Source organism: Brassica napus, chromosome C4, assembly GCF_020379485.1.
Source record: "Brassica napus cultivar Da-Ae chromosome C4, Da-Ae, whole genome shotgun sequence".
Classification (NCBI taxonomy): domain Eukaryota; kingdom Viridiplantae; phylum Streptophyta; class Magnoliopsida; order Brassicales; family Brassicaceae; genus Brassica; species Brassica napus.
Window position 1 is genome coordinate 6,537,149 of NC_063447.1, and position 13,400 is coordinate 6,550,548.

The window sequence follows — 13,400 nt, forward strand, 5'->3', positions numbered from 1 at the left end:
CAAACCGGTAAGACTATCTCCCATTCCACTTAGTTTTTTAATTTTTGCTTTATTCTAAAGTAAGTTTTGCTCCGACCCTAATTCATTTTTAGCTTCAAAATGAAGCAATGAACAATATTACTTCAAATTTGAAAATATACTGTACATATCTTCATTTTTTTTAAGGTAAACTTTTTATTGTAAATTAGTCCTTAACTTTTATTTATTCATATCTTTTGCCAAAATAAACTATATGCTTTAATTTAATCCAATTAATTTCAAAATTTTGACTATTATTTTTATCTAATAAGATGTTTATATTAAAAAAACATATGAATATTTGTTTTAAGAACTTTTTAACTCGATTTAAAAGAATCAAAGATAAATAAGCTCATATCTTATTCTAAATACTTTTGTTAATCAATTGTAGAAAAAGTTATATATCGTGTTTTTTATACAAATTATGATGTTTTGTGTTTGTTTATTCATGTTATGTAATAAATTCATTATATGAGAATATTAAATTTATATTAAATAATGATTATGTTGGATTATTGTCAAAACAAAATAGTTAGGTAAAATAAATAAATATAAAAAAGTATAAGGTGTTTATTGATAATTAATGATAACTTGGAGATGAAATATACTTGGAATATTCCTTTTATAAGAAAGAAATGAAGCAAACCATTGGAGTGAATGTTGCTTCATTTTTTTTTCATTTTGAAGAAAGTGAACTTTTGAAGATAAAAATGAAGCCAACCATTGGAGATGCTCTTGAAAATTAACAGGCATATTGAAGCCGATATTAGTAAATTACATGAAAATAAATAATAGGTGACGGTAAAGTTGTACGTCTACTTATCTTAAAAGGAGGTACAGAGCATAAAGGAAATATTATTATGTAATAAGTTAGTTTACCTTTATGCTCAAAGGTAGGTTTACTGCATAAGACCACCATTAATTGAGGTGTTTATCCCGGTGCTTAACCATTTTTTTAAGGAAAAAAAAATGAAAAAAGTAAGCAGTAGCGCTTGAACAAGCATAGTACACGTCGGTTATTCCCACTGTTCGCAGACTCCACTGACACGTGGTGGCCTGCGATTTGTTGGTTCATTTTTAATTTTTTTTTAACTGCATGTATATATATACTCTTGTACATTGTTCAGTGTCAAACATTTTTAAATGGACGGAAAATAACTGAAGTGATGGTAAAAGACTAAAAGTCAACCAATTTTCTACCAGTCCACCTTATTTTCAACAGATATTATATTTTTTTTTTTGTAAGCTAACAGATATTATATATGTTTCCCTAAAAATCCTAAAGGATTACTAAAACTTATTAACCATGTGTAACTCATAAATCATAGGTTTGTAACAATGACTTCACCATTCTAATATTTAACTACTAATTCAGTAATTATTATTCGGCACTGGATTTCAGTAACTACCTCACTTGTTGCATTAATCCAAAAACAATGAAGAAGAACACTTCTTTTAAAATCGATACACAAACATGTTGATTTCAATAGCGTATATCAAACGTAGAACAACTTAAGTTGATAGAAACAAAAAGACTTATTAAATCAAACTACACAATGGGGACCGTTCTACTATCACTTGTTGTGTTCTCATTGTCTTCATTCTCACCGGACATTTCCTCGAGCGACTTCCCTTTAGATTCAGGTACCAAGAAAGTGAAGAGGATGCCCAAGAAGTTAACCACACCTAACACGAGAAGCGAGTTTCTGACTCCAATACCTGGAGGGTATCCTGCGTCTGTCTTGTTCTTGTCAGGGCTTTGAGCCAAGTACAAGAACCCAAACGCACCAACCATCGCACCTAGTTTACCTGATGCAGCAGAGATACCATGGCAGGTGGATCTGAACCTGGCTGGGAAGATCTCCGCTGGTACAACAAAGGTTGTAGCATTGGGTCCAAAGTTAGCGAAAAAGAACGTCAAAGAGTACATGATAACGAATCCAATTCGGTTCTCCTTGTGAGTCCAGTGGTTGTATGGAATAGCCAAAGCAAACATAAACACCGTCATGAAGAAGAATCCTATCATCTGAATCGCAAACCTTCCAATGACGTCTATAAAAGCAACTGTGAACCAGTAACCAGGTACCGTGCTACACAAGGCAATGAGAGTCTGCGCGCGTGCGATCTTGAAAAGCTCTTGAATCGCGTTCATAGTTTGAGCCGGAGGTATCCACCCTATTGCGCTGAAAATATCCTTTTGGAAAAGGTTTTGACTGTAGAAAGCGATGTCGAGAAGGAACCATGTTGATGTAGTACCTAGCAAATGAAGCCCATGGCGTTTCATGAATTCCTTGGAAAACAAGGAAAAGGCTTTGGACTTATTATTTGAGATCTCTTCCACTTTCTCCTGTTCTGCCTCTATCTCCACTTGCAGAACCCTAGACATGTCTGAAGCAGCCAGCTTTGCGTCCTTAGCAACCAAAGCTGTGTATCTTGCGGTTTCAGGCATCTTGGACCTTGAGTAATACGTCATGGCCGCAGGGATAGCACCAACCATCAAGATTATACGCCATACTAAATCTGCTTGAGGAATCGTGGATCTCAAGGCATCTTCCGCATAGGCCGGGGCAGGGAACTTAGCTTCAAAAGCAGAGGAGATAATTATAGCAAAGATGCCACCAGCCATGATACCAAACCCTTGCATAGCGAAAACGGCAGAAACAAACGCTCCACGAGTTTTTTTGTTAGCGTATTCAGACATGATTGTTGCGGACAAAGGATAGTCACCACCAATCCCAAACCCTAGCCAAAACCTAAAGAAACATAGCGTGGCCATCACGGTTTTTGGCTCGTGTCCGAAAGAGAGACCAGAGGCGACAGAGCAAAGGACCATGACCATCAACGTCATTCCATAAACTTTCTTCCTCCCGAGCTTATCTCCAAGCCACCCGAAAAAGAGTTGACCGGCTAGGGTTCCACAGAAGGCAACACCGTTGACGGCAGCAGCAACGTTGGGAGGGAGAGTCCCGGGCTTTGCGGAGCCTGGGACGTGGTAGTAAATGCGGCCAAGGAGCTTGGTGACAAGAGAGATGCAGAAGAGATCGTAAGCGTCGGTGAAGAATCCCATTCCGGCGATTATGATGGCTGTAAAATGGTACCATTGCGTCTTCGCTACATCGAGTGCATTCAACACTTTTAACTGATCCCCAGCCATTCTTGTTCACCTCTGTAATTTCATCAAGAACTCAGTATTAGCAACTTTGAGTAACAATGAATCATATAAGAACCACTGCTCGTAGATTTTCAAATAATAGTAAAAACTATCTCTTGGAACTAAGAAAGAGTTCGTTACAAACATTAAAGCAGTTGGCCAACTTGGAACTAAGTTAGGCAATTTTAAAAGCAAAAAGAATTAAATATTTAAACCCCACTTGAAATTTCATGTTATCATTACTATAGTATATGAGTTTTATTTCTCATTTCTCATTTTTCGTTTATCTCATAATCACAAGCCATAAAGTATGTTGACCTAATATTAGAAAAAAGAGAGAGTAATGTATGTTGATCAAGCCTGAAGTAAGGTGGTAACTGGCGATTCTAAAGCCATTAGTAAACTACATAGTCTACATGTAAAATAACATATAAGCATTCACAGAATATAAAAGAAAATGAAGCGATGACAAAAGTCAAGTGTTTTATTTATTATTAAACCGTATTATGCAGAAACGAAAGTAACTAAGTATGTAAATTGTATTAAAAAAATTGATTCCAAGATTTTCGACTTTTCCAAAATAAATTAATAATTGATTATATTATTTTGGTTTCTTCACTCGTACGTAACAAATCTTTCAAAGTAAACGAGGAAATGGGAGGTCTATATATTTATATGAATTTTCAACGATTACTATATTATCTTTATTCTATAGTCACCCACGAAGGTTGACTTGTGACATTTGAATCTGAACACGATACCAAAATTTCTCACGAGTAAGAGAGCAAGTTGTTTTGTCTTAATTGCGGATACACTTACTCCTCAAATTAAATACGGAGTATAGTTTTTCCTCTTATTGAAGACATTATATTTTTATTTTCTTTTTATTAGAGTAACATAATTTTCGTTATTTATGTGCTTCTAAATCATCTGATTCATGCACTTATAAAAAATGTCTATATTAAGGAAGAGATAAGATCAAACAAATACGTTTTCAAGAAAACGAATCCTAATTAATGATCCAGAAAATTGGAAAACATAATTTGAATTTTTTTTAAAGCAATAATAAGAGAATCACAAACAAATGAAGCTCAGATTGATCCAAAATCACTACTGACAAATACCTAACCGAGATAGAAGAGGCAGAATGGACAAAATAACAGCATTCTGCAACCATACAATTGCCAAATTATGTATAAACATCCAAAAACATAATGAAAAGAAAAACGTACATGAATATACAACAGTCTTCTTGTTATGTGTGTGGGATATGATATGATCAAGTGTTTAAGGTATATGTCAGCAGAGTGCAGAGAGAAAGGTTGTAACATCCCGGTAGTACGTGATGAAGTGATAAGAACGTAGGCATGTTAGGGTGGTCAAGAATATGATGATAAGGTGTTGAGACGTGTTGTGAATGATAAGTGAAAGATGTAAGAATAAGTATGAATAAGGGATCATATAGAGAGTCTAAGGAAAGTATGTGGGGTAGTAGTCCACGCTAGGTATCCATAGGAGATGTGGCCAATCCACAAGAATATGGAAGCACCCATAGGAGATGTGGCCAATCCACAAGAATATGGGGTAGAAGCCTAGTTGGGGCTACCCACTGATGAAAATGACGAAAAGATGAAAAGGATGTGCATTGTAGGGTCTTTAGTTCATGTCGGGTAGTATGGGTTTCTGTGTAATAGATCTTATTAGCTCATGACTTGTGATTGTTTGCTCTTCCTGAGTTGAGCTCGTGGGTTCGTAGAACCTACCCTCACTGAGTATTATGTACTCACCCCTCTTTTTACAGGTAGGGCCGAGAGGGAGCGGGAGTAGATGTCCGTATGGTGCAAGTGTTTTCTCGAGTCTTTCATTTATGACTCCTTTCTTTCAACAATTTCTTCTTAAGTTTTTATTCGACATTTCAGTTTTGTTGAGTTTGGTTTTTTGTAAGACAATTTGAGTTTTAATAAGAGTTTTTGAACGAAAAGGTTTGGGGTAAAGCATTTGATAAGGTTCATCGGGTCGAGGCCGTTACAATTGGTATCAGAGCCAGGTTAAACCCACCCGGTGCTGTCCCGGGTGGGAAGGGCAGGGTCGGGTAGAAGTAGGAAAAAAAAAAAAAAAAAGGGTTTCAAAAGGACTTCTTCCGAACGTTTTTCTAAGTGTTTCAAAAAGGAGTTTAAAAAAAAAAAAAAAATGCACCACTCGTACAGAACTCCTAGCTCACTCGGTGGACAATAGAATACGAGTAGAACCATAGCTAATACTCCTTCACTTGTCAACAGAATGCCTCCCAAGAATGCCAGAGTTGCAAGGCCAGCTGCGGCCATCCCGAGAGCGACACGACGGGTCACCAGGTCTGCGTCTCAAGCCTCCAGCGAGGCAGAAAGCCGAAGAGAGGGCGCACCCGAGAATGGGAACCCAGTGGAAATGCCAAACGTGGTGAATGCAGCGCTCCTGGCAGAACTGCAAAGATACCGTGACGCCTATGGGGGTCAATTGCCCAATGGTGAAGCCGCCGCAGAGGCGGGGGACAACCCCATACCACCTGGGGTGGCCCAGAATCCGCCACCACCGCCACCACCCCTGGCAGCGCCTGCGGTGGTGCACGCCCCAGGCCCCAACTACTGGGACATGCTGAGACACATGAAGAGTATGCAGACGGAGTTTTTCAATGGAAAGGCCGACGCAATTGTCGCGGATAACTGGACACGTCAACTCGAGAGGAACTTCGCTTCTGCAAGGTGCCCACCGGAGTTCCGTAGGGACCTCGCTGCTCACTATCTTAAGGACGATGCACTAGTGTGGTGGGACGAAGTGGTCGAAAGGTCACACGGGATACGACTGACCTGGGATGATTTCCTGGAAGCGTTCAATGGGAAGTACTTCCCCTTAGAAGCCATGGACGCGATGGAAAGCAAGTTTCAGGACATCCGTCAGGGGTCAAGGAATGTACGAGACTACGGAGACGAGTTCAACCGACTTCGGAGATTTGCGGGTCACTACCTGAGTGATCACGACTTAATCCGCCGTTTCCTCAAAGGCATGAGAGTGGAACTGAGGAATAGCTTCAACGTGAGGGAATATCGTGATGTCCACGAGCTGATTGAGAAAGCCGCAGAACAGGAATCAGGGCTCGAGGAAGAACGAAAAACAGAACCAGAACTCCCAGAACCGGGGTGCCAAACGGCCCCGGGATGCACTGCCCGCGGCTGAGCCTGCCCCGTTAAGGCCCGCATGTGAAAGGTGTGGACGATTCCATGCGGGGGAGTGCAGAGCAGGAGCATGCTTCGCCTGCGGCGAGCGCGGCCATATGGCGAGGGATTGTCCGAAGGAGAGACAGGCCCAACGCAGGCGCTGTCACCGCTGCGGCCAGGAGGGACATCAGGCGTGGGAGTGCCCAACACTCCAAAGAGGAAACGCGGAAGGGGCGCAACCCCAACAGCAGAGAGGGCAAGCCGCAGGGCCAAGAGCGTACGCCGTCGAGGGTCGCGAAGGAGCCGAACCAATCGCGGGTATGTTTTGATTTAACGCTACGATTATGTTATATGAAAAGAACTGTTAGTAGTCGTGTAGCTTAGCATTAGTGTTGTGTAGGGTCTGTCGCGGTCGGAGGAGTGACAGCGTTCACTCTCTTCGACACCGGGGCAACTCACAGTTTTGTAAGCTCTAGACTTACGCGTGAGTGGGACTTTAAGGGGAACTTCAACCCCATGGGGACGGGAGTCGAGACGGCAGGAACAGAGAAAATGGCCACGAGGGGAAGATATGAAGAAGTACCGGTGATCCTCGCAGGAGTGAATTTACCCGGAGACCTGCTGGAGTTAGAACTGGGGCATTACGAGGTGATCTTGGGAATGGATTGGCTAGCACAACACAGAGCCGTGGTCGAGTGTGCCAAAGCATGCGTTAGGATTCCGCTTGATGGGAGGCAAATCGTGTACAGAGGAATGAGAACTAGGACTGGAATTACTGTGGTGTCGATGGCCCATGCTGAAGAAGCAATCCGGAAAGGAGGAGAAGCCTTTTTAGCCACTATTGAAATGGTGGGTGAGACCGAAACGCCAGATATGGGAAATATTCCTGTAGCAGCAGAGTATGCAGATGTGTTTGAACCATTACGTGGACCCCGAGAAGATCACCGCGATCACAAAATGGCCAACACCAAGTAACGCAACAGAAGTACGAAGTTTCCTCGGGTTGGCAGGATACTACCGTAAGTACGTTTTATGGTTCGCCACAATAGCCAGGCCACTCACCCGCCTTACGGACAAGGAGGTTAGGTTCGAATGGACAGAGGCGTGCGAGGAGGGATTCAAACAACTAAAGGACATGCTGACTAGAGCCCCAGTACTAGTCCTACCTAGACCGGGGGTGCCATTTGTGGTCTACACCGACGCCTCCGGGGTCGGAGTGGGGTGCGTACTCATGCAGGAAGGAAGAGTGATCGCCTACGCGTCCAGACAACTGCGGAAAGACGAGTCTAATTACCCGACACATGATTTAGAGTTAGCAGCAGTGGTATTCGCATTAAAAATCTGGAGATCGTATCTATACGGAGAAAATGTGCAAATTTTCACGGACCACCAGAGTTTGAAATATGTGTTCACTCAAGGAGACTTGAACCTACGGCAGCGCAGGTGGATGGAACTACTAGCAGATTACGACCTGGTCATCGATTACCACCCCGGGAAGGCAAACCTGGTGGCAGATGCCTTAATCCGAAGGAAATCAGACATCTCCGGAGCAAAGGAAACTCAGGAACTCGCCACGGCCTTAACGAAACTACACCTCTGTGCGACGACCGTGAACGAGGAGGGCATCGGGTTAAAGGTTGTGGAACAAGCTGACCTACTGAGTCGAATCAGTAAGGCCCAGGAAACGGACTCCACACTCCAAGGGATGGTCGACAAGGAGGTGAGCGGGTACCGTACGGCTGGGAATGGTACTATCCTGTTTAAAGGCCGAGTGTGCGTACCACAGGGAGGGAACTTGAGGGACGAATTACTGGCACAGGCTCATCAATCATGGTTCGCAATTCACCCGGGACGGACAAAAATGTACCAAGATCTGAAGCGGTACTATCACTGGGAAGGAATGAAGAGAGATGTCGCCTTGTGGATAGCCCAGTGTCAGACCTGTCAGCTGGTTAAGGCGGAGCGCGGAGTTCCAGGAGGACTGTTGCAGGAGTTACCCTTACCACAATGAAAATGGGATATGGTGACAATGGATTTCGTCACGGGGCTACCACGGACCACGAGAAACAAGGACGCTATATGGGTGATAGTAGACCGCCTGACAAAGACGGCTCATTTCCTACCTATACGAACCACCGATAAGACTGATGACTTAGCTCGAGAGTACCTGAACACCATAGTGAAGTTGCATGGGGTACCGGTAAGCATAGTATCCGACCGGGACCCGAAGTTTACCTCAACTTTCTGGCAGGCGTTTCAAAGAGCGTTGGGAACCAAGGTTCGCCTTAGCACCGCGTATCACCCACAGACGGATGGACAATCCGAGAGGACCATCCAAACACTTGAAGATATGTTGAGGGCGAGTGTTTTGGAATGGGGAGGTAAATGGAGCGAATATCTACCATTGGTGGAGTTCTCATATGAAATGTCCCCGTATGAAGCATTGTATGGGCGACCCTGTAAGACCCCCTTATGTTGGACCGAAGTGAGGGAGGAACGAGATATGACCCCCGAACTAGTTGGAGAAACGATCAAGCAAGTAGAACTCCTCAGAGACAGATTGAAAACAGCACACGATCGCCAGAAGTGTTACGCCGACAAACACCAGAAGAAACTAGAGTTTGCAGTAGGGGATGAGGTGTACTTGAAAATGAGAACCTCTCGAGGGAATGACCCAAACCGAAAGTTGAAAAAGTTGAGACCCAGATACATGGGCCCATACGTGATAAAGGAGAGGATTGGTGCAGTCGCGTATCGGCTGGTCCTACCGCCGGAACTATCAGATTTCCATGACGTGTTTCACATCTCCGTGCTACGGAAGGTTGTAAGGGAGCCTGAGCTGATCTTGCCGCACCCGCCTACGGATGCGCAACGTAACTTGACCTTGGTTAGCAAACCCATAAAGATTGTGGAGGAAAAGGAAGTAAATAATCGGGGACGAAAGGATAAGGTGGTTCTCGTACGTTGGGAGAGGGATGGAATCCACAAGGATGTGTGGGAACATGAGTCGCATTTGAAGGCTAACTACCCCGGGATTTTTGGAAACGCGGAACGAGACCAGGAGGAGGTCCAGAATTCGGGGACGAATCCTTTTCTAGTGGGGGAGAATTGTAACATCTCGGGCCCGGCCCAAAAGGAAACTCAAGTGCAGGAGGCCCAAGGAGAAGAAACCCTAGACATAACCCCTCCCATTGCTTATAAAAGGAGAAGTTTCCCTAGGGTTCAGCCACAAGAGAGACAGCAAGCGAAGCCCTGCCTGAGCAGAACCCCGCCGCCGCCTCCGCCTCAAGCCGCCGCCGCTCCATCTCCGGCGAAGCCAGCCGCCAGCGAAGCCCTAGCCGCCGCAACCGAGCTCCTAGCCGCCACCTCCTTGATTCAGTTTCATGCAAGCAACTGAGATCTGAACCCTAAAGGTAAAACTAAGATCTCTAGCTCTAAGTCATTGGAAAATGACAGATTCTAAACCCATCTCTCTCTTGTGTGAATCCGATTCTCAAATCAGATCTCGAGAAGTGACTGTTCCCCAAACCTAGATCCAGATCTACTTCTGCAAAAAGCTAAGGTGAGGACTTGGCTGTGAACTTGCCTCATGTTGAGTAACCAATGGGACTTAGTCCTTTGTTAATCAGTTCTAGATATTGTGTGTATGTGTGATGTGATATGTGATTGATCTTGTCTAGACGATAGTACGTGTTGAAGTGATAAGAACGTAGGCATGTTAGGGTGGTCAAGAATATGATGATAAGGTGTTGAGACGTGTTGTGAATGATAAGTGAAAGATGTAAGAATAAGTATGAATAAGGGATCATATAGAGAGTCTAAGGAAAGTATGTGGGGTAGTAGTCCACGCTAGGTATCCATAGGAGATGTGGCCAATCCACAAGAATATGGAAGCACCCATAGGAGATGTGGCCAATCCACAAGAATATGGGGTAGAAGCCTAGTTGGGACTACCCACTGATGAAAAGGACGAAAAGATGAAAAGGATGTGCATTGTAGGGTTTTTAGTTTATGTCGGGTAGTATGGGTTTCTGTGTAATAGATCTTATTAGCTCATGACTTGTGATTGTTTGCTCTTCCTGAGTTGAGCTCGTGAGTTCGTAGAACCTACCCTCACTGAGTATTATGTACTCACCCCTCTTTTTACAGGTAGGGCCGAGAGGGAGCGGGAGTAGATGTCCGTATGGTGCAAGTGTTTTCTCGGGTCTTTCATTTATGACTCCTTTCTTTCAACAATTTCTTCTTAAGTTTTTATTCGACATTTCAGTTTTGTTGAGTTTGGTTTTATGTAAGACAATTTGAATTTTAATAAGAGTTTTTGAACGAAAAGGTTTGGGGTAAAGCATTTGATAAGGTTCATCGGGCCAAGGCCGTTACAAAGGTCCTCTAGTTTCCTCTATTTCTGGGGAAAATAGAGAGAGATGGAATATTTCTGGGGAAAATAGAGAGAGATGGAAGGAGAGGAAGTGAAATGAGCGTTGAAGCTGTTGATGAACAAGGACAAAGTGCAAGCGTTTTGAAACGACCATTTATAAGCGACTCTATAAGAGATATTCCATTTTATGTTTCGGTATATTCTCCCTCTAGCGACGCCGTTTTACTATCTTCAATATTTTTTCTCTCTTTTTATTACAACTTTTATTTTGCTGTAATTATTCTTTTATTATCTAAAAACAGCTGTTTTACTATAATAATAAGTTCTTGTTTTGTACTTGTAATTGACCATGAACTGTACTTAGATACAGAGGTTTTGATGTATTTTTATAATATTAATTGAGATCTTCACCATTAAGTACAATCACTAGATACCTATTCCCTGGCATGTTATTTAGGCAGATATAAGTTTTAAATCCTAATAGAGTCAAAATAGGGGTTAAAAAATTCTAACAAAATGAATTCAGTTAGCATTTAGCAGTGTGGTCAGACTTTGGTTACTTATAAAAAACTACACTATGTTTGCCTAATTCGAGACAATCATTTAATTTTAAAATATTAGAATTTGATGACACACTATCTTATAAAGTTGTAATAATAACTTTTAATTTGAATAAAAATAAACTTAGGGACGTGAACAAAAGTATTTAAACGAAGAAATCAACATTGATACAACAAACAGTTATTTTACGGCAAAAGGTTATTTTAACAATTTTTTTTAAAAAATTAGTGATTTTTGATATGTACAAAACTTTTTTAAAGTGAAAGAAGAGTAACTGCATGATATCTATATCTACAGAGTACATACGACAATCTCAACTGTACTTATTTGGGTATGGCCAGGCCGTATGGGAATAACACCTATTGTAAGGCTCATGACTTGTGGAATGGTATGTTTCGTATCTGACAAGTAAGAGACTTTGATGCATTTCCAGAAATACCAGTGTATCTTGCTTAGTTGCTTTAGCCCAGCAAGCTACCTTCTTTCTCTTCCGTGACCCAACAAGTTTTTTTTTCATGGCATCTTAATTTCCATCTATTATTATTATGTACTTATGTAGTAATATTTTATACAATAATGACCCTCGTTTTTAATGATTTATAAAATAATTCAATGGTGTTAAAAAAAATACAATAATACTATTTAGTAATGCTCTATAGTCTATATACATGTCTTTCACGTGAAATAATTTCGTGATGGAGTTATATATACAAACACAATTTTTTTCATTTGGCGAAAACATTATGAAATCTACACCAGTTGATTTCATAATCTATTTTATTAAAGAAGACCAAAACTGAAATGTTTGATCCATAAAAATGCTGGTTTATGGTACCCTAAAAACATATTGGAATAATAATGCATATCTATCTGCTGCTAATCCGTTTCGATTACATAGCAAAACGCATAAAAATGGTAAACAAATTTACAACTAATATAGTACGTATGCTACATTGAAAAAATCACATAAGCACATGAAATTAGCTACAGACTTAAAGATGGAAAATTGTCAACCTGATTGCTCAACTATCATTCAATTTCCATGACACTTCAAGATGTTATTCCTTCAATTCATGATGACTTTTGTTGTAAAAAACACAAGATTTCAAGGCCTTTACGTTCTTCGCATGGTGCAAAAACGATATTTATTTTTAGATGATATGATGGATTATGGGTGCCTGTGTTCGACCGATGATTACGATCCCAAAGCGAATTTTTTTGAGAATAGTAAAAATGTTTTGAGTTCCTCGTTACTTATAAATTATTAGTAATATTTTAGAAAGTTGGTTCAAAAAAACTATTTATAAATTATTGTATTCTTTTATTTTCTTCGGGCCTAAGACGTTAGCAAGTAGTACCAACAAACGAAATATATTAAAATTGATGGCTTGACTCTATCCATATCAGAGTTGACTAATTAAATGTTGATGTCTTTGGTATGACATATTACGTCGATGTGTTGAAATGTTATTGCCTGTAAAGGTGACTTCTATGTCCACAATTCCGTCGTTCACATTGGACAGATCCTTTTTCTAGTTACACAAGGTCTAATCAATTAATCACACTATTATTATGTAGATTATATGTCTGTTAGATGAAGCATTTAAGCCTCTGCATCCACACATGGAGACCACTATAATAGCAAGCGAAAACGAATAATGATGTTAGATGAAGCGTTTAATCCTCTGCATCCACACATGGAGACCATTAATAGCAAGAGAAAACGAATACAATCTTAGTACCCTTCACATCATGAGATTATAACCAGTTTTTTGGAGTTGATTTTGAAACGTTTAGACTTTATTCAAGTATATGAGTACAAATTAGAGCATCCCCCTAAGAGGAAAAGCTTGATAAATAGATTGAGGACCACAAGAAGTTGTGGCTCCGGCGTTATCTTATCATTAATGTTTGATTCATGTAGAAAAATATATACAAGATATTTTGAATTTATGCCTAGTCCATCAATCTATGCTACTCCATTTTCTCATATATATATATATGGATGAATTATTAAAATTCATCCATATGTAAAATCCGAAAGGATTATTAAAATTTATTCACCATGTGTAACTCATAAATCATAGGTTTGTAACAATGAACT

General features: G+C 40.9%; 1 protein-coding gene across 1 annotated transcript; it reads right to left on the minus strand.

Annotated features, from left to right (window-relative positions):
* Positions 1–1,414: 1,414 nt before the first annotated feature.
* On the minus strand, positions 1,415–4,534 carry LOC111197943 (inorganic phosphate transporter 1-4-like). The gene is made up of 2 exons (XM_013892815.3): positions 4,402–4,534; positions 1,415–3,184 (listed from the first exon to the last, which is right to left on the minus strand). The coding sequence occupies exon 2, from the start codon at positions 3,170–3,172 to the stop codon at positions 1,568–1,570; it is 1,605 nt and encodes a 534-aa protein (XP_013748269.2). The 5' UTR covers positions 3,173–3,184; positions 4,402–4,534; the 3' UTR covers positions 1,415–1,567.
* Positions 4,535–13,400: the final 8,866 nt, after the last annotated feature.